Below are 22,670 nucleotides of genomic sequence, written 5' to 3'. Positions count from 1 at the left end.
TTTTGATAGACCAAAGTATCAGCTATCATACCAGGTAAAGGAACAACCTCCTAAAATCTTAAATGTTTTTGTCACGGTACACTAGTGGATGTGGTGGTAAAGTCAGGCGCAGGACACAGCGGATAAGTCAAACGACTTTACTGAGACTCAAAAATGATAATACAAAAATAAATGGCCTCGAAACACACAGGAGGCAAAGAATATGCGCAACGCGTAAAATACACAAATGCAAACAGGTACCGACCAAAGACAAACGACAGGCGGACAACAACACACAACTCCAAAACATAGCACAGGGAAACGTATAGGTGACATAATCAGGACAGAATACGAAACAGGTGCACTAAACTAGACATGACCAAACAAACATCGAAACATCAAACGGTGGCAGCTAGTACTCCAGGGACGACGAACGCCGAAACCTGCCCGAACAAGGAGGAGGGGCAGCCTCTGTGGTATTCGTGACAGAACCCCCCCCTTGACGCGCGGCCCCAGCCGTGCACCGACCCCGGCCTCGGGGACGGCCAGGAGGACGCGGAGCAGGGCGCGTGGGATGGTTTCGGTGGAACTCCGTCAGGAGGGAGGGATCTAAGATATCCCTCCTAGGCACCCAGCACCGTTCCTCCGGACCGTACCCCTCCCACTCCACGAGATATTGTAGACCCCCCATCCGACGTCTCGAATCCACGATGGACCGGACTGAGTACGCCGGAGCCCCCTCGATGTCCAGTGGGGGCGGGGGAGTCTCTCTTATCTCACAGTCCTGGAGTGGACCAGCTACCACCGGCCTGAGGAGAGACACATGGAGCGAGGGGTTGATGTGATATTCATTAGGCAGTTGTAACTTGTAGCATACCTCGTTCAATCTCCTCAGGACATTAAATGGCCCCACAAACCGCCGATCCAGCTTCCGGCAGGGCAGGCGAAGGGGCAGGTTTCGAGTCGAGAGCCAGACTCGATCTCCAGGTGCGTATACTGGATCCTCACTGCGGTGGAGATCGGCGCTCGCCTTTTGTCTACGGATAGCCCGCTGCAGATGGACGTGTGCAGCGTTCCACGTCTCCTCCGAGCGCCGAAACCACTCATCCACCGCAGGAGCCTCGATCTGGCTCTGATGCCATGGTGCCAGAACCGGCTCATACCCTAACACACACTGGAAAGGGGTCAGGTTAGTAAAGGAGTGGCGAAGAGAGTTCTGGGCAATCTCTGGGATATAACCCGACCACTCCTCCTGCCGGTCCTGGCAATACGATCTCAGAAACCTGCCCACATCCTGGTTCACTCTCTCCACCTGCCCATTACTCTCAGGGTGAAAACCCGAGGTAAGGCTAACCGAGACCCCCAAACGTTCCATGAACGCCCTCCAGACTCTAGAGGTGAATTGGGGACCTCGATCGGACACTATATCCTCGGGAACCCCGCAGTGCCGGAAGATGTGGGTAAACAAAGCCTCTGTGGTCTGTAGGGCAGTAGGGAGACCCGATCCACAACGACCAGAATGGTGGTATTCCCCTGGGAGGGAGGTAGGTCAGTGACAAGGTCTACAGAGAGGTGAGACCACGGCCGTTGTGGAAGGGACAGGGGCTGTAACTTCCCCCTGGGCAGGTGTCTAGGCGCCTTGCACTGGGCGCACACTGAGCAGGAGGAGACATAAACCCTCACGTCCCTAGCCAATGTTGGCCACCAGTACTTAACACTAAGGCAGTGCACTGTCCGGCCAATACCTGGATGTCCAGAGGAGGGTGACGTGTGAGCCCAATATATTAGACGATCACGGATCTCGAGCGGCACGTACGTCCGCCCCACTGGACACTCCGGAGGAGTAGGGTCGGTGCGTAACGCCCGCTCGATTTCCGCATCGATCTCCCACACCACCGGTGCCACCAGACAAGACTCCGGCCATATGGGAGAGGGCTCAATGGACCTCTCCTCTGTGTCATACCGCCGGGACAGTGCGTCTGCCTTACCGTTCTGGGACCCTGGGATGTACGTATGCTTAAAGACAAACCGGGTCAGAAACATGTTCCACCTAGCCTGACGAGGGTTCAGTCTCCTAGCTGCCCGGATGTACTCCAGGTTATGATGGTCAGTCAGAATGAGAAAAGGGTGTTCCCGTGAGCCCCCTCAAGCCAATGCCTCCACACCTTTAGGGCCTGAACTACGGCTAGCAGCTCCCTGTCCCCTACGACATAATTTCGTTCGGCCGGGCTGAGCTTTTTTGAATAAAAAGCGCAGGGCCGGAGTTTAGGAGGCGTGCCTGGGCGTTGAGACAATACTGCCCCAATACCGGCCTCTGACGCGTCCACCTCCACTTGGAACGCTAAAGCGGGGTCCGGATGCGCCAGCACCGGAGCCGAGGTGAACAGGTTCTTAAGTTTATCAAACGCCCTGTCCGCCTCAGCCGACCACTGCAAACGCACCGGGCCCCCCTTCAGCAGGGAAGTGATGGGAGCTGCCACCTGTCCAAAACCCCGGATAAACCTCCGGTAGTAATTGGCAAAACCCCAAAACCGTTGCACCTCTTTAACAGTGGTTGGAGTCTGCCAATTACGCACGGCTGACACACGGTCAATCTCCATCTCCACCCCTGGCGCGGACAACCGATGACCCAAGAAGGAGATGGACTCCTGGAAAAACAGACATTTCTCTGCCTTGACATACAAGTCATGCTCCAACAGCCTACCCAACACTTGGCGTACCAGGGCTACATGCTCGGCTCGTGTAGACGAGTACACTAGAATGTCGTCAATGTACACGACCACACCCTGCCCATGCAAGTCCCGGAAGATCTCGTCCACAAAGGATTGGAAGACTGAAGGAGCATTCATTAACCCATATGGCATGACGAGATACTCATAATGACCCGAGGTGGTACTAAATGCTGTCTTCCATTCATCTCCCTCCCTAATGCGCACCAAGTTGTAAGCGCTCCTGAGATCCAGTTTTGTGAAGAAACACGCTCCGCGTAATGATTCCGTCATACTCGCAATCAGAGGAAGAGGATAACTGTATTTAACTGTGATCTGATTGAGATTACGGTAATCAATACACGGGCTCCATCCTCCATCCTTTTTCTTCACAAAAAAGAAACTCGAGGACACAGGGGAAGTGGAGGGCCGTATGTATCCCTGTCTCAGAGACTCGGCTATGTATGTCTCCATAGCCGCCGTCTCCTCTTGAGACAAGGGATACACATGGCTCTGCGGAAGTGCCGCACCCGCCAGGAGATCTATCGCACAATCTCCCTGTCTATGAGGTGGCAAACGCGTCGCCCTAGTTTTGCTGAACACGAGTGCCAAATCCTCATACTCGGGGGGAATGTGCATTGCGGGCACTTGGTTCGGACTCTCCACCGTGGTCGCCCCTACGGAAACACCTAAACATCGCCCGACACACTGGTTAGACCACTCCTTGCCACGAAATGGTGGGATCATGGGCGACTAACCAAGGAAGCCCCAGTACCACGGGATACGCAGGAGAGTCGATCAGATACAACTGAATAATCTCTTCATGACCCCCTGCGTCCTCATCTTAAGTGGCGCTGTGACCTCCCTAATCAACCCAGATCCCAACGGACGGCTATCTAGGGCATGGATAGGGAAGGGTGCATCAACGGGCAGGAGGGGAATCCCTAACTTAACACAAAAATTACGATCAATGAAATTCCCAGCTGCGCCTGAATCGACTAGCGCCTTATGCTGGGACTGAGATGCAACCTGAGGAAATACTACAGGTATACAAAAGTGAACAACAGAGCTCTGGGTGAGGTGGGCGCCTACTCACCTGGAATGACTCCCCAGTGCGCGACCTGCTGCCTCGAACCCCTGGAGACCCTCCCCAGCACCTAGCCGCAGTGTGTCCTCTACGACCACAGTTGGTACCTCGGTATCTCCCTCCTCCTCTCTCTAGCGCCAGCACCCCCGAGGTGCTGGGGGATGGAATGGACGGCCCCAACTCTGGACGTCAGCGGGTGGCCAGCAGGGTATCCAGACGGATTGACATGTCCACCAGCTGGTCGAAGGTGAGATTGGTGTCCCTGCAGGCCAACTCTCGTCGAACGTCCTCACGCAGGCTACACCGATAGTGGTCGATGAGGGCCCTCTCATTCCACCCCGCATCCGCCGCTAGAGTCCGGAAGTCCAGGGCAAACTCCTGTGCGCTCCTCTTCCCCTGTCAAAGGTGGAACAGACGCTCTCCCGCCGCTTTACCCTCAGGGGGATGATCGAACACAGCCCTGAAGTGGCGGGAGAACTCCGCGTAGCTGATGGTGGCGGCGTCTATTCCCCTCCATTCGGCATTGGCCCACTCCAACGCCTTGCCGGAGAGACAGGAGATGAGGGCGGAAACGCTCTCGTATCCCGAGGGTGCCGGGTGTATGGTAGCCAGGTAGAGCTCCACTTGAAGGAGGAACCCCTGACACCCGGCTGCGGTGCCATCATATGCCCTCGGGAGCGAGAGCCGTATGCCACTGGACTCCGGAGCTGGTATGGTGGGGCTGGCCGATGGTGGTGGTAAGGTAGGAGGAGGTGTGGGCAAACCTCCTCTCTCCCATCGGCGCAGGGTGTCCATGACCTCCTGCATGGCAGATCCGAGTTGCTGGATCCCGATCCTCCAGCGACTCGGTTCCCCCCGCTGCTCCTGCTGACTCCATAGTAAGTGGTGTGTTGTTCTGTCACGGTACACTAGTGGATGTGGTGGTAAAGTCAGGCGCAGGACACAGCGGATAAGTCAAACGACTTTACTGAGACTCAAAAATGATAATACAAAAATAAATGGCCTCGAAACACACAGGAGGCAAAGAATACGTGCAACGCGTAAAATACACAAATGCAAACAGGTACCGACCAAAGATAAACGACAGGCGGACAACAACACACAACTCCAAAACATAACACAGGGAAACGTATAGGTGACATAATCAGGACAGAATACGAAACAGGTGCACTAAACTAGACATGACCAAACAAACATCGAAACATCAAACGGTGGCAGCTAGTACTCCGGGGACGACGAACGCCGAAACCTGCCCGAACAAGGAGGAGGGGCAGCCTCGGCGGTATTCGTGACAGTTTTCATAAAATGCAACTAACTGGATTTATGTCAACTCCGTCAGACAACATAAAAGGCATTTCATTTTTACAATAATTGTCCAACAAGTTTTTAAAGGCCTTGATTATTTAATTCTAACATTAGATTATTCAAATATGTAATACAAATCTCCAAACGTATTTTTGTTTTGTTTTATAGCACAATTAAATGCTCCAGATTTGAATAAATTCGCCATCAAAAGGTTGCAATAGTAAATTCCACATCTAAGAGGAAAACAATTAGCCAGCTAGCAACTCCAGCAAAGTTTAAGTGCATGAACATTTATTTGGCTGTAGGCTAATCACCCACCAGCAGGCTATGCCCACTTACAAGCAATGCAGGTGTGGATCTATCTGTTTGCTAGCCAGCTAAATTAGCTAGCTGGCTAGCTTGCTTAACTTAACAGTAGACAGAACTGGCTTTCGTGATTATTATCCATAGTGTCCAGCATACTGCTGGCACTGGTTGTGCTGAGAAGTCTGAAATATGGTCCAACTAGCAAGTGTTGTTCTAGGAAAATATTCTCAATCCCTTGCTGAATGAAAATTGCCCACAATTCAGAAGCTCAAGCTAGCAACATCAAAGCAACTTTGTAATGACAAACCCACCAGTGTTTTCAAATCTGTGCTCCTGCATATGGTCAGCTGTTGCGCACACAGGCAGACGCACAGACGGACGGACAGCCAGGAGCCAATATTATTAACCTTTACGACATGCATTTCTCAGCTAAATTACACGTTTATTCTGTATCACTCAACTCTCATTTATGAGTTTCGTTTGTATTGAGAGGGATATAGCTAGATATGTATTTTGATGTGTTGCTGTAGTCATGGATGGATCAGACCGACGGATAGAACGTGCGCGAGAGAATGTATCAATAGGCCCATGTGTCATAATTACCAGGAGAAATCTGACATGCAATTTGTAAACGAAGGTGCTGTACTTATAATTCGTAAAACCTACTTTTGTATCACTTTGAAGTGATCCAAATGGCAAATTCATCCTTCATCTATACATTTTGAGATATATTAAACCAGAAAGAAATTGTGACATTTGATTTGTGACTTACTGAGTCTGGCTTTAAGCGTAGGTTGCAGAACAGTGCTGAAAATATTTTGTCAGAATATTGACAAAAAAATCTATTTTAAGGGGGTTTGCCATCAGTGACTGAGTTGACAAGCCACTGACAGAGTTGACAACATGTTTTGCCTATAAAAAGTTCAATACAAAACATTTGTAAAATATGTAAAAAGATTCATTTGAAAATCCACAATAAAAACAACCATTCTATCAGATCTTTAAGCACTCTGACGGAGTTGATGTTATAAAAAAATCTGACTGAGTTTATGTTTTACTGAGTTGACAAAATAGCATTTTTCTTCTTCATTCAAGTGGTATACACACTAGCAATTTAGCTTTTCCTCAGTTGCTTTGACTCTAAAACCTAATTAAATTTAACATATTTTAACCAAAATTCATATTCTATCAGGCAGATGGAGTTGAGTTTATGGTTGTAACTATGGTGATTCCAATATTGTTTGTTTAAATATATCAAAAGTAGAGAACTACAGACCATGAGTGGACTTACTGCACTACATGTAATGAGGACATGAATAAGGGGTTATTATGGTATAGCTGACTCTGCTCATTCCTGATTAATTTAGGATTTTATAAAATGTATAACTTTGGACTTATCCTTCGCTTCGTGGCCATCTTTGACTTCATCGTTGGCCTCATAGCTGGCCTCACTGCCAGTTGTCTCAGTGTCATCAATGGTATTATCATCAATGTCATCCTTAACATTGTGGGTCCACTTCATCTGTCCATCTCCTCCCTGTGGGTCAACCAGCTGAGTGTGAGGGGTCAGTGGAGAGAGGCGGCGACTGGTAGGAGTGAACTCTATCATAAGGCTTGTGTGTGGGTAAGAGAAGGCACCCTGGGGTCTTTTTAGAGTGCCACCTGGTGTAACACACTCATGACTTGCTTATTATGTGTGCTCCAAACTTTACTCATAGTGAGTTGTTGAAAATAATGGCACCCTGACTAGGTGATTTAGAAGAGTTAACACACATACACATTTACATTACATTTACGTCATTTAGCAGACGCTCTTATCCAGAGCGACTTACAAATTGGTGCATTCACCTTATAGCCAGTGGGATAACCACTTTACAATATGTTTATTTTTTTCTTTCTTTGGGGTGGGGTAAGGGGGGGTAGAAGGATTACTTTATCCTATCCCAGGTATTCCTTAAAGAGGTGGGGTTTCAAGTGTCTCCGGAAGGTGGTGAGTGACTCCGCTGTCCTGGCGTCGTGAGGGAGCTTGTTCCACCATTGGGGTGCCAGAGCAGCGAACAGTTTTGACTGGGCTGAGCGGGAACTGTGCTTCCGCAGAGATAGGGGGGCCAGCAGGCCAGAGGTGGATGAACGCAATGCCCTCGTTTGGGTGTAGGGACTGATCAGAGCCTGAAGGTACGGAGGTGCCGTTCCCCTCACAGCTCCGTAGGCAAGCACCATGGTCTTGTAGCAGATGCGAGCTTCAACTGGAAGCCAGTGGAGTGTGCGGAGGAGCGGGGTGACGTGAGAGAACTTGGGAAGGTTGAACACCAGACGGGCTGCGGCATTCTGGATGAGTGGTAGGGGTTTAATGGCACAGGCAGGGAGCCCAGCCAACAGCGAGTTGCAGTAATCCAGACGGGAGATGAAAAGTGCCTGGATTAGGACCTGTGCCGCTTCCTGTGTAAGGCAGGGTTGTACTCTCCTAATGTTGTAGAGCATGAACCTACAGGATCGGGTCACCGCCTTGATGTTAGCGGAGAACGACAGGGTGTTGTCCAGGGTCACGCCAAGGCTCTTCGCACTCTGGGAGGAGGACACAACGGAGTTGTCAACCGTGATGGCGAGATCATGGAACGGGCAGTCCTTCCCCGGAAGGAAGAGCAGCTCCGTCTTGCCAAGGTTCAGCTTGAGGTGCTGATCCGTCATCCACACTGATATGTCTGCCAGACATGCAGAGATGCGATTCGCCACCTGGTTATCAGAAGGGGGAAAGGAGAAGATTAGTTGTGTGTCGTCTGCGTAACAATGATAGGAGAGGCCATGTGAGGATATGACAGAGCCAAGTGACTTGGTGTATAGCGAGAATAGGAGAGGGCCTAGAACTGAGCCCTGGGGGACACCAGTGGTGAGAGCACGTGGTGCAGAGACAGATTCTCGCCACGCCACTTGGTAGGAGCGACCGGTCAGGTAGGACGCAATCCAAGAGTGAGCCGCGCCAGAGATGCCCAACTCGGAGAGGGTGGAGAGGAGGATCTGATGGTTCACAGTATCAAAGGCAGCAGACAGGTCTAGAAGGACAAGAGCAGAGGAGACACAGAGAGAGCCTCCGTGACACAGAGAAGAGCAGTCTCAGTTGAATGACCAGTCTTGAAACCTGACTGGTTTGGATCAAGAAGGTCATTCTGAGAGAGATAGCAAGAGAGTTGGCTAAAGGGATACTGGTCTGTAGTTGTTGACATCAGAGGGATCAAGTGTTGGTTTTTTGAGAAGGGGTGCAACTCTCGCTCTCTTGAACACTACCATGTTTTTATCGCTTGTGGTGCACGGAGTTACAGCCCCAAAATGGACACACAATTTTTCCTCTGCATATTTATTATCAACATTTGGGTCGGACACCTTCAAGACTTGAAAAAGCTTTGGGACTGATTTATCTTGAAGAAAATATGATATAGACAACAACAAAAAACCAAATCAACTCACCATAACAGGAGCTTCACTGAAAATCTGCACGTCGTCTTGCTCACTGCTCTCCTAGAAAAATAATGTCTACCCATAAATATACATTCACTGAATAACGCCTGGGTCATTATTTTACCATAAAGGAATGTTTAACCAAGTTCAGTTTCAAGTTTTAATGTCACATGCACAAGTACAGTGAAATGCCTTTCCTGCAAGCTCTAACCCCAACAATGCAGTAATCAATAACAATGTAATACTAAAAATAACAAGCTAGAGCAAAACCACACGAGATATAGAAATAAGAAGAACACGATAAAATAAGTCAGCATACTATATACAGGGTCAGTTCCAGTACCATATTTACAATATGCAGGGATACTGGATCGATAGAGGTAGATACTGTATGTATAAGGGTAATGTGACTAGGCATCAGGAAATACTGTATGATAAAGAGTACCAGCAGCGTATATGATGATTGTATGTGAGTGGGTGTGTGTAGAGTCAGTATAAATGTGTGCATATTATGTGTGTGTAAGCAAATGATGGAGTGAGTGATTGTATGTTTGTTCGAGTGTCAGTGTGCATAAGAATAAAATACAAGGGTCAACTCAGCTGTGTAGCCATTCTGTTAGCTATTTAGCAGTCTTATGGCATGGGGATAGAAGCTGTTCAGGAGCCTATTGGTGTCAGACTCGATGCACTGGTAACGCTTGCCGTGCGGAAGCAGAGAGAACAGTCTATGACTTGTGGGGTTGGAGTCTTTAATGATTTTCCGGGCCTTCCTTTCACACCACCTGATATAGATGTCCTGGATGGCAGGGAGCTCGGCCCCAGTGATGTACTGGGCTGTCCGCACTACCTTCTGTAGCGTCATGCGATCGAGGGCGGTGCTATTGCCATACCAAGCAGTGATACAGCCAGTCAATATGCTCTCAATGGTACAGCTGTATAACTTTTTGAGGATTTGAGGTGCTAAACCTTTTCAATTTCCTGAGGGGGAAGAGGCGCTGTCGCACCTTCTTCATGACTGTGCATGTGTGGACCATTTTAAGTTGTTAGTGATTTGGACACCGAAGAACTTGAAGCTCTCGACCCACTCCACTGCAGCCCTGTCGATGTGGATGGGGGCGTGCTCGCCCCCCCCCATTTCCTGTAGTCCACGATCAGCTCCTTGGTCTTACTGATGTTGAGGGAGAGGTTGCTGTTCCGCGCCCCACACTGCCAGGTCACTGACCTCCTCCTCCCTGTAGGCTATCTCATCGTCGCCGGTGATCAGGCCTACCACCGTCATCTCGTCAGCAAACTTGACTTGAGGATGGTGTTGGATTCATGCATGGCCATGCAGTCCTGGGTGAACAGGGAGTACAGGAGGGGACTAAGCACACACCCCTGTGGGACCATGTGTTGAGAGTCAGCATGGCGGAGGTGATGTTGCCTACCCTCACTACCTGGGGTCGGCCCGTCAGTATGTCCAGGATCCAGTTGCAGAGGGAGGTGTTCAGTCCCAGGGTCCTAAGCTTGGTGACGAGCTTGGAGTGGACAATGGTGTTGAACGCTGAGCTGTAGTCAATGAACAGCATTCTCACATAGGTATTCTTCTTATCTAGGTGGGTGACGGCAGTGTGGCGTGCAATTGAGATTGCGTCGTTTATGGATCTGTTGGGGCGGTATGCAAATTGAAGTGGGTCTAGGGTGTCTGGGATGATGGAGTTTATGTGTGCCATAACCAGCCTCTCAAAGCACTTCATGATTACAGATGTGAGTGCTACAGGGCGGTAGTCATTGTGGCATGAAGCCTTAGAGTTCTTGGGAACAGGAATGATGGTGGTGGTCTTCTTAAAACATGTGGGGATTACAGACTGGAATAGGCTACTACTTTTGAGGAGAGTGTTTGTAGCGCATAAATGAACTAAGGGAAATAGGGTGTAATTTGAGATTAGCCTAGAGGGTACCTACTAATGGGGAGAGGAGCATTTCTAAATAATAATAATAATATGCCATTTAGCAGACGCTTTTATCCAAAGCGACTTACAGTCATGTGTGCATACATTTTTACGTATGGGTGGTCCCGGGGATCGAACCCACTACCCTGGCATTGCTCTACCAATTGAGCTACAGAGGACCACACGTTGGAGGAAATTAGTGACACCTGTTTTTTCAATCTATATTTAGTTATATTTCAGTTATCATTCAAACAAGTATTTTATAAACCTCCCACTTTGGGCTGGATGTGTCAATATGTAGTTCATACATGCATAATTTAATTATGAGCAGAATTAGTTTTACCGCAATTAGCCACAAAATCCCTAGTTTGAAAGCGACGGTTTACTGGTAGCTGTGCGGCGCCATTATCCCTACATTTTTCCTACACGTGGCAAGCCCCCTAGCAATTAGAGTTCTAGCCAATGAGCTTCAGCCCCTTGCCATTTGAGTGACAGCTAGCAAGAGGCACACACAGCAGAGTGAGAGAGAGCAATGACATTGTGCACATATGTGATGTAGTATGCAATTTTCTGGGACCACTTTTTGCTCATAAGCACTACTTTCAGAACTGCTGTCTAAAAAGTATACAAAAGTACCAAATAATCTCTTTAAACCTCACAATAATACAGACTGTTCCTACACTGCATTAGACTTTACATAGTGATTTTTACTACCAGCTCTCACAGTCTCACATCAGAATTAGACGTTAATCCATGTTTCTCAAATGTCAAATTCTGAAGTTGTTCCAAACATCACATTTAAAAGTGTTTAAGGTTAAATTTAGGCATTAACTCCGAAATGTTAAGGTTAGGGTTACATTTAGGCATTAACTCCTGAGTGGCGCAGTGGTCTAAGGCGCCGCATCGCAGTGCTAACTGTGCCACTAGAGATCCTGGTTCGAATCCAGGCTCTGTCGCAGCCGGCTGGGAGTACAGGAGGGGACTAAGACCTACCGGGAGACTCATGGGCGGAGCGTCTTCCAGGGTAGGGGAGGGAATGGCCGGCAGGGATGTAGCTCAGTTGATAGAGCATGGCGTTTGCAACGCCAGGGTTGTGGGTTCGATTCCCACGGGGGGCCAGTATATAAAAAAAAAAACTAGACAAACAAAAATATATATAAAATATATGTATTCACTAACTGTAAATCGCTCTGGATAAGAGCGTCTGCTAAATGACTTAAATGTAAATGTAACTCTGAAATCTTAAGGTTAGGCATCAACTCTGAATGGTTAAGGTTTGGGATAGGCTTAAACAAACAAAAACAAAAATAATAACTTTCTATAGCTGGATTCGAAAATGCAACCATTGGCACCGGAGGCAGATTATTATGTCCAACCGCTGAAATCCGTCCACAACGTCTTAGTAAAACTATGACTGTAATACTGCCTAGTATAGCCTAATATAACGGTCCACGTGAGAATCTCTGCTAATTTAACCTATTTCTTAGGTAATTTTTGCGCATTTTGATATTGCCTAGAGGGACCATGGCTGGCAAGTGAGCTGCGTCACATGACTCAAATAACAATGCGGGACTGCGGTTAGGTTCGGGACCAGTAACTGCGGTAGCGGGTGGGAGTCAGACAGACAGCCAGCGGGTGCGGACGAGAGCGGGATGAATTAATCAGTCCCGCGCAGACCTCTACTCTGCACTGTACCCACTCAAGTGCACTTCTACTACTAGACTGTGAATGTTAATTTACTGCAGAAGCTTTTCTGTTTAAAATGTCTTACCACAGCTGTTCCCCAATTTCAGACTACCACACTGGTAGCTACAGTATCCCTCTCATACTACTTCACTTTCTCACTTCACCAGTACAACTCAATATGTAGCTGCATGACAAACAAAGGTGGCAAAAAATGCAGCCAAATGTTATCTAACTGATTTTACCTTTACATACAACTAGCTACAACATGAAGTGTTACATCCATGAATGGACTACATGGAATGTGAATCAGGAAAAGTGTCTAACACTGATATACATTAATCAGCCTTTGTTTTCGGTGTGAGCTGTGTTCTGATTCTGATCATAGAATACATGCATACACAATGTCTTGCATTACATCACCATTGTAATTCAAGGAATTGCTGTGGGAGACAACATAAGTATGATTTCAATTCCATGGCTGGATAAAGCTACAATTCTACATGTTGTATTGTTGAGTCAAATTAAATTATAATTTAGAATTTGAGGGCTAATCAGATAATCAACAGCAGCCCCTAAACAAAATGTTTTACTTTACTACTATGCAGCCCATTGGGCTCTGGTAAAAGTAGTGCATTAATTAGGGAATAGGGGGTCAGTTGGGACACAGCCTAAATGTGTGTACTGGCTTTATATGTTGTTGTTTTTTTATGTGACAAATGTGTGGGTTGTGGCTACCTGTTAGGTGTTCATGTCGGAGCCGAAGAAGCCCAGTCAGAAGCTGAAGGTGTGGTTCGGAGAGTACTGGAACGTGGCTGACTTCCTGGCCATCCTCCTCTTCCTGGTGGGGCTGGCACTGCGCTGGCACAGTGGGTCCTATCAGACAGCAGGGCGGGTCACCTACTGCCTGGACATCATCTTCTGGTACGTCCGGATGCTGGACCTGCTAGCGGTCAACCAGTATGCCGGACACTACCTCACCATGATCACCAAGATGGTGAGTATAGCCTTTCCTTCCTTGGACTAACATCTAGGGTACGTACAAAACTATATTCCCTATATACTGCACTATTTTTGTAAGCCATTTCAGGTGCACACTACTGGGTTAGTGTAATAGCTAATTAGCCCAGTGTTTTTAAAATCTTGGTCTATAGCCCTCAAACTCAACTCTGGACCTCAAAGCCAGTTCCACTGAATTTTTCCATTGTTCCCCTCTAATCAGGGACTGATTTAGACCTGGAATACCGGGTGTGTGCAATTAATTATCAGGTAGAACAGAAAACCAGCAGGCTCCAGACTACGTAGTCTGGAGCCTGCTGGTCTAGAGGGACCCACAGGAATGCACGTTTTAGTTCTAGTCTAGCACTAACACACCTGATGAAGCGAATCAAGGGCTTGTTGATAAGAATCAGGGGTTTTGTTTTGTTGCTTGGACAACTAAAATGGGCACCCTTGTGTGCCCCCCTAGCACCAGGATGGAAAAACACTGACTTACGCCACATAGGGATGTGACGGTCATGGAATTTTGGATTTATTTTTATTGGTCAGCCAAATGACCGCGGTCACCATTATAGAATGAATAGAATGCGCGTCCCCATTCAAATCAATTATGGCATAATGGGTGGACTGGTGGCCATTACGAGTGTACCAATAGGAGCAAAGCAGGAATTACAAGCAGGAAGTGTACCCATCAATATGTGCTGTGATTTGCTATTTGTGATGTGCTGGGATTACCATGGAAATTATTGCATCACAATACCAGCCAGCCATTGTGAGTGTACCCATGAGTTTACCAGTCAAATTGCCAGGGTTAGAGGTTCCAAGCCCATTCTATTCATTCTATTTCTAGGTGTGCTGCTGCTGCAGGGAGGGGGGCGTTGACTAGGCACCCGAAGACTTGTTGCTACTACACCTTACTTGTTTCGGCCGTCCCTTCTTCAGTCAGCTGTTTGTTCCACAAAAAAGCAAACCGTTATGACTGTTATTTTATTTTCATGGCGGTCTTCATCCATAATCGTTGGTTACACAGTTATACAGTAATTGTACCAGCCCTAATGCCACAGCATACAGTGCATTCAGAAAGTAATTACACCCCTTTACTTGACGGAGGCCCCTGTGTTCTTGGGGACCATTCAATGCTGCAAAATGTTGGTACCCTTTCCCCGATCTGTGCCTCGACACAATACTGTCTCGGAGCGTTACGGACAATTCCTTTGACCTTATGGCTTGGTTTTGCTCTGACATGCGCTGTCAACTGTGGGACCTTATATAGACAGGTGTGTGCCTTTCAAAATCATGTCCAATCAATTGAATTTACCACAAGTGTAGAAACATCTCCAGGATGATCAATGGAAACAGGATGCACCTGAGCTGAATTTCAAGTCTCATAGCAAAGGTCTGAATACTTATGTAAATAAGCTATTTACGTTTTTGATGTTTAATACATTCGCAAAAAATTCTAAAAACCTGTTTTCGCTTTGTCGTTTTGGGGTATTGTGTGTAGATTGATTAGGATTTGTATTTATTTTATCCATTTTAGAATAAGGCTGTAACATAACAAAATGTGGTAAAAGTCAAGGGGTCTGAATACTTTCCGAATGCACTGTAGTTCTAAAAAGGGCCTAAAATTGAACGTTTTATCATGATAAAACAAAAAACATGTGTGATACAAATGTAAAAAACATGTCAAACATTCTTCCTCTCAATTAAGTTTTTATGTGAAAATTGGCAGAACACTCTGAGATACCAAAAATATTTACCACTCCCGTTTGCGTGGAATCGGCCAATTTAATATATTTTCAATATTTTCCTCTATGTTCTCGACCCATCTGCTCAGACCAGTAACATGTTTTACATTGTGGTTATGATGGCCATCGTGCTGCTGAGTTTCGGCGTGTCCAGGAAGGCCATCTTGTCTCCAGACGAAGCTCCATCATGGAGCCTGCTCAGAGATGTGGTCAACCAGCCGTACTGGATGATGTTTGGAGAAGGGTACCCCGATGAAATAGACGGTGAGTAACTACTAACCAGTGTCCAGTCACAGTAGTGCCTCCGTTTGGGTGGAGTTGCTTGCAATACCAGAGTTGTGGGGGTTGACTCCTGCATGGGCCACAGTCAATGGGAATATGGTGCCATTTGAGACCCTCCTCCCCTGTGTGTTTGTGGCAGCCTGTGCAGACGGCAAGTCGTGTGCACCCGGGGCCTTCCTCAACCCTTACCTCCAGGCCATCTACCTCTTCGTCCAGTACCTCATCATGGTCAACATCCTCCTTGCCTTTCTCAAGTAGGGACTCTAAACTCTCCATCAAAATATAAATTGTCTTTTGAATCTGTTTTTCTCTGCCTGATTGTGTCTTTATGTTTATGCTTTATGTACAAATGGGTTTTTGCAGCTTCTCTCAGTGCTTACCGGTTTGTTATGGATCTTTTTTTGACAGCAATGTCTACTTTAAAATGAAGTTCAAATCCAAAAAGTTGTGGAAGTACAACCGCTACCGCTACATTATGACCTATCAGGAGAAGCCGTGGTTGCCCCCGCCCTTCATCAGCCTGTGTCACATGACCCTGTGTATGACCACCATTTACCGGAAACACAGGGGCTCGTCTGAGAAGGAGAGAGACTCCTGTCGGCTTAGTGAGTGTGTGTGTATGTGTGTGCATGTATGCGTGTGTGTGTGTATGTATGTTTTTGGATGAGTGCAACTGATTTAGCCTTAGCCTACTACACTGTTGTTCTATGACAGTATTGATTCAAAGCATTTCCACGTGGTAGGAAAATGCTACAGTACTTTTAAGTGAGTGTATGTGTGTTTGAAATATGGACTTGTTTGTAATCTCTCTCTCCGTCTGTCAGAGCTTTACCTGGGCCAAGCGGAGCTGAAGAGGCTGCATGAGTTTGAGGAGAGGTGTGTGATGGCGTATTTCCACAAGAAAAAACAAGATGTTCTCTGCAGCCAGATCCACAGGATCCGAGCCACTGCAGAAAGGTGAGACTGAGACTTCGAAAGAGTCCAACTACCTCTCAATAGCCGTTGAGACACCCTTTTTGTGACTCCCCTGAATGTCTGTCTGTGTCCTTGACCTGACAGGGCTGAGGAGATGGGTGTAGTTATTGGCGAGGTGTCTGAGAGGGTCCATTTCATCCAGGACACCCTGCAGGTGCTGGACAGCCAGCTGGGCCAGCTGCAGGACCTGTCCGCCCTGGCCGTGGACACCCTCACCCTCCTGTCGGCCTCTGACAGCCTGCAGCAGAAGGAAGCCCACCTGGGCCACTGCCGGCCAATTGCCCCCTCCCATCCCCACAGCTGGACCCTCCCCCACATTGACATCACGCCCTGCCACACCCCCAAGGCCTACCGCAGCACCCCACCCTCCCTGCTGCGGGGCCACACCTCCTCCCGCAGTCAACGCCCGCCACTGGAGTGGCACCCGGGGACCTGGGGGGTCGGCGGCCGTGGGGGGTGGGGGACTGGCGAGACAAAAGAGGAACAGGAGGAACAGAGTATCATGGTGCATCACAGTGGCGAGGTATGGCCGGTGGGATACGGCTTTGCCCCCCATGACTCTCTCCCTCACCTGGGCGGTTCAGGGCTTAGGGACAGGACCCCCTGTGAGTCATCCCACTGTGGCTCTCCCCCGTATCCCTGGGCCTGGGCTGTAGAGGGTTCTCTGGAACCCCCCCACTGCAAACCCTGGGCCTGCTGTGACCCTGAGATGTCCATGGAGGAGGAGGAAGAGCGGGAGGTTGGGCAGTCCTTTGATGTGGATGTGTCCAGGGCCTCTAGCCATGCCTTTCTGTTGTTGGACCCCCAAGACGAGAGAGGCTGTGGGGCCAGGGGTTTGGTGAACCCTGCCTTCTGTAAGGATGACGACCCTGGGGCAGCTTGCTCCAGACTGGGCCAGTGGGGCAGGAAGTGTCCTCGTCGGTGGGCGTGTCTTTCCAGGGACCAGCAGTACAGACACAGCCGCTCTCCTTCCTCTAGCGTGGAGTACATGGCTCTATCTAATCCCCCCCTGAGGCCACTACAAGCCTCCTTCCCCTCCCTCGACTGCCTATCAGGGGAGCGGAGCTTCACAGCTGACATACCCCTTGGCTGCAGTAAAAGCAGAGGTACTGTACTACCCCCTTATGCTTGGTGAGCATTAGCAACAACACGCAAAGAAGGCTCAGTTACCCAATATTTTATTTTGTCATCACATTTGTATTATGTACCACATTTCAAATAAAATAGAATAAAATGTTATGTGTCACATGCTTCGTAAATAACATGTGTACACTAACAGTGAAATGCTTACTTACGGGCCCTTCCCAACAATGCAGAGAGAAAAAAAAGAGAAATAGTAGAAAAATAATAACACAAGGAATAAATACACAATGAGTAATGATAACTTGGCTATATACACGGGGTACCAGTACCGTGTCGATGTGCAGGGCTACGAGGTAAATTGAGGTAGATATGTACATATGGGTAGGGATAAAGTGACTAGGTAATTGGATAGATAATAAACAGTAACAGCAGCGTATGTGATGAGGCAAAATGGGGTCAATGCAGATATTCCGGGTAGCTATTGGTTAACTGTTTAGTAGTCTTATACCTTAGGGGTAGAAGCTGTTCAGGGTCCTGTTGGTTCCAGACTTGGTGCATCGGTACCGCTTACTGTGTAGTAGCAGAGAGAACAGTCTATGACTTGGGTGACTGGAGTCTTTGACCATTTTTAGGGCCTTCCTCTGACACCGCCTGGTATAGAGGTCCTGGATGGCAGGGAACTTGGCCCCAGTGATGTCCTGGGCCGTCCGCACTACCCTCTGTAGCGCCTTGCGGTCGGATGCCAAGCAGTTGCCATACCAAGCGCTAATGCAGCCGGTCAAGATGTTCTCAATGGTGCAGCTGTATGACTTTTTGACGATCTGAAGGCCCATGCCGATTATTTTCAGCCTCCTGAGAGGGAAGAGGCGTTGTTGTGCCCTCTTCACGACTGTGTTGATGTGTGTAGACCATGATAGTTCCTTAGTGATGTGGACATAGAGGAACTTGAAGCTCTCGACCAGCTCCACAACAGCCCCCTCCGTTTCCTGTAGTCCACAATCAGCTCCTTTGCTGACATTGAGGGAGAGGTTATTGTCCTGGCACCACAGTGCACGGTCTCTGATCTCCGCCCTGTAGGCTGTCTCATCGTCGTTGGTGTCAGGCTGTTGTGTCGTCTGTAAACTTAATGATGGTGTTGGAGTTGTGCGCAGCCACGCAGTTGTTGGTGAACAGGGAGCACAGGAGGGGACTAAGCACATGTTGAAGGTCAGCGTGGCGGATGTGTTGTTGCCTACCCTCACCACCTGGGGACAGCCCGTCAGGAAGTCCAGGATCCAGTTGCAGAGGGAGGTGTTTAATCCCAGGGTCCTTAGCTTAGTGATGAGTTTGGAGGGCACAATGGTGTTGAACGCTGAGCTGTAGTTAATGAACAGCATTCTCACGTAGGTGTTCCTTTTGTCCAGGTGGGAAAGGGCGGTGTGGAATGCAATAGAGATTGCGGGGCGGTATGCAAATTGGAGTGGGTCCAGCCTTTCAAAGCATTTCATGGCTACAGAATGAATGCTACGGGACGATAGTTATTTAGACAGGTTACCTTGGCATTACCTTGACCACATACTCATGTACAAGTACAAATACCCATAAGGTAATGATTCCATGACACTAATCCATTTCCCAATGTACCTCTAGTGATTCTACCTGTCCTGGTTGTGTTTTACAGAGTGGTCCAAGTCGTCTGACCTGGCAATGACCTCAGGGAGCAGAGAGAGGTGTCAGGCCAGGAAGACAGTCAAGATTTCGGAGGGGAGTTCTTCAGACGCTGTAAGACAGACAGACCGACATCTGAACACTGAATCTGTTCTATCATATATCTTAGTTTCCTATTTTTAATCATTTTAGAAATGTTTTATACATTTTCTTTCACTTTGGAAATGTGGAGTAAATTGTGTAGATCAGTTGGGAAAAAAATCTAATTGTATCCCTTTTTAGATTTAAATTTAAGGCAGCAGAATGTGAAAACTGTGCAAGGGGTGTGTAGACTTTCACTAGGCACTGTAGCAATCTGATGCCTGACTGTGCAGTCGGTGACATGGCAACCAACTATTGGTTGATGCAATGCAACAACTGTTATGTATGTCCTGCTCTTGTCCTGCAGGACTCCAGTCAGTCCGTGTGGACCAACTGGGCCCGCTCTGTCTCGTAAGTCTGCATGGGGTGGGACGAGCCCATGAGATCACATGTACTATACATGTACCCTTTTTACACAATCGTGACGACCCGAACCAAACTCTGCTGGCTCGAATGTTTCCTTTCCACATGGTCCTTTTTAGCATGGTTCCAGTTATTATGGTGGATGCATCTGTGCAGCTCAGTTTGGCTCGGTTCGGCTTAGTAGTGTAAAAAGCCCAAATGGAGTCCAACCTGGGTTCAAATAATTTTCTTGAACTTTCAAATACTTTGATCGTTTGATTGAGCCTACCTGGAGTGACAGATGGGCAGGGTTTACAGTTTTGGTACATTTACATTTTTACATTTTAGTCATTTAGCAGACGCTCTTATCCAGAGCGACTTACAGTTAGTGAGTGCATACATTTTTCATACTGGCGCCCCGTGGGAATCGAACCCACAACCCTGGCATTGCAAACGCCATGCTCTACCAACTGAGCTACACGGGGCCCAGTGTACGATCCCATTGGTTCCATTGCACCAGGCAATATCAATCAACCACAGCTAGTGATTGGCTATCAATTAGCTAGCAGCTAGTATTTGAAGGAAAACACATTTGATCTCAGGTCTGCATGGAGTAGTGCTGGAATTGTGGAGAAAGTAGTCATTGTGGAAGTACTGAAGTTGTGTATAGTAGGATAGTTTTATCAGTTCTGTATGTTCTTCTGTTATAGAGTGCAGGGTGGGATCACACCTGAAGGTAGGCAACCTGACTCATGTCTAGATTAATTGCTTGTATTTATAAAATGTATATATTAGTTTTCCCTCATTCTTTTTCTCAGCTTTCCCTTCTGCTAGAATATTCACCTTCCAAATCAATGTCGTAATTGTTAACTGTAATTGTTTTTTTTTTATGTTCTTTGTTGTTATCCCTGTGTTTGTCTGTTACATTTCAATCGATGGAAGACCTGGACCCACACTACTCAGGTACTCCCCAACAATCACATAAATCATACATAAAAATATAGCTGCAAGCAGCAATGAACGGGGTTCACAGGATGACAGATACGACACAAGATCAGTTGGATAACAAAGTAAGGACTTTATCATGTAGGAACGATCTTCTTTTGTGTGCAATCATTACCATGTTTATCTCTCAATACCACAATGACACTAGCAGGACCAGATTACCGATCGGGCACACAGGGCATGTGCTCTGTGGCCCCCGACCTCCAAGGGGCCCCCAACCAAATGTATTTATTACTTTTTTTGGGTTGTGGGCCCTCTGGAGGTCGGGCCCCCCCCCCAGATAGCATACTCCAACCTAAGTGTATGTAAACTTCCGACTTAAACTGTATGTCCATTAATATGTTATTAACATATCACGTGTCATAAAAATCGATCATCTCTTCACTACAAGCAAATATCAGCGTTTCTGCATCTCATTTCCTGGTTGTAAGCAAACCACAATATCCAGAATTCATAGCGATTTCAGGACGTAGTACTGCCCCATTGGAGGTGGATCCAGTTGATGTGGAGGAATACCAAAATGTCTGCGTTTGTAACCAGCACTTTCAGCCAGAGGATTTCGAAACTGATGGAGTTGCCAGGTCATCGAACGTTGAAAAGTGAAGCTATTCCATCGATTTTCCCCTTAACTTAAAAAAGGGAGGCATCCGATCAGCGAACATCAGCGCAGCAGAAAATAAGTCAAGCTGAGGTAACGTAGCTAACTACATTTGTTTATTTAAACCTAGCTAGCTAGATTTAATAATATGCTGGCTAGACATTCCAAAGCAAATCAATGTAATTAGCCAGTTGCTATAAGGTGACGTGATTTTGTAGCTTTGCAAGCTAACGTTAGCTTAATTAGGTTACATTAGCTACAGCCTACCGGACCATATCTAACCGTTAGCTAACTAGCTAACTAACTACCGCAGAGGCTAACGTGACTAAGTGTTCTATTTAGAGCCCGATCCCATCAACATCTGCAGCAGCCTCAACATCAAGCTCAGCACCAGGAACTAGTGTAAGTCACATTTGCTAAATCTTTCCATGGCTCCATGATGAGCAAATACAGTGCATTCGGAAAGTAGTCACACCCCCTGACTTTTTCCACATTTTGTTACCTTACAGTCTTATTCTAAAATTGATTAAATTAATTGTTTTCCTCATCAATCTACACCAATACCCCATAATGACAAAGCAAAAACATTTTTTATTTTTTATTTGTGCAATTGTATAAACAATGTACATTATTATTCCGACCCTTTGCTATGAGACTCAAAATGGAGCTCAGAGTGGCCAGACGGAAGCCACTCCTCAGTAAAAGGCACATGACAGCCCACTTGGAGTTTGCCAAAAGTCACCTAAAGGACTCTCAGACCATAAGAAACAAGATTCTCTGGTCTGATGAAACCAAGATTGAACTCTTTGGCCTGAATGCCAAGCGTCACGTCTGGAGGAAACCTGGCGCCGCTCATCACCTGGCCAATACCATCCCTACGGTGAAGCATGGTGGTGGCAGCATCATGCTGTGGATGTTTCCCAGCGGCAGGGACTGGGAGACTAGTCAGGATCGAGGAAAAGATTAACGGAGCAAAGTACAGAAAGATCCTTGATGAAAACCACAGACTGGGGCAATGGGACAACAGGACAACGACCCAAAGCACACAGCCAAGACAACGCAGGAGTGGCTTTAGGTCATGTCTCAATATCCTTGAGTGGCCCAGCCAGAGCCCGGACTAGAACCCAATTAAACATCTCTGGAGAGACCTGAAAATAGCTGTGCAGCGATGCTCCCCATCCAACCTGACAGAGTTTGAGAGGATCTGCAGAGAAGAATGGGAGAAACTCCCCAAATATAGGTGTGCCAAACTTGTAGCGTCATACTGAAAACTCAAAGCTGTAATCGCTTCCAAAGGTGCTTCAACAAAGTGCTGAGTAAAGGGTCTGAATACTTATGTAAATGTCTAAAAACCTGTTTTGCTTTGTCATTATGGGGTAGTGTGTGTATATTGATGAG

The 22,670-nt window shown here is 47.4% G+C and overlaps 1 protein-coding gene across 1 annotated transcript in view; it reads left to right on the top strand.

The window, feature by feature from the left end:
* Positions 1-22,670, top strand: part of LOC121550730 (transient receptor potential cation channel subfamily M member 6-like) — a 73,247-nt gene that overhangs the window by 38,531 nt on the left and 12,046 nt on the right. The window contains 10 exon segments of the mRNA XM_041863083.2: positions 13,198-13,449; positions 15,289-15,463; positions 15,621-15,735; positions 15,890-16,086; positions 16,306-16,438; positions 16,541-17,562; positions 19,200-19,300; positions 19,635-19,678; positions 20,380-20,405; positions 20,612-20,632. Of these exon segments, the coding sequence (XP_041719017.1) occupies positions 13,198-13,449; positions 15,289-15,463; positions 15,621-15,735; positions 15,890-16,086; positions 16,306-16,438; positions 16,541-17,562; positions 19,200-19,300; positions 19,635-19,678; positions 20,380-20,405; positions 20,612-20,632 (2,086 nt within the window).

Source organism: Coregonus clupeaformis, chromosome 18, assembly GCF_020615455.1.
Source record: "Coregonus clupeaformis isolate EN_2021a chromosome 18, ASM2061545v1, whole genome shotgun sequence".
NCBI classification, from domain to species: domain Eukaryota; kingdom Metazoa; phylum Chordata; class Actinopteri; order Salmoniformes; family Salmonidae; genus Coregonus; species Coregonus clupeaformis.
The sequence above is the reverse complement of the archived record's forward strand: the minus strand, read 5'-3'. Positions and strand labels throughout refer to the sequence as shown.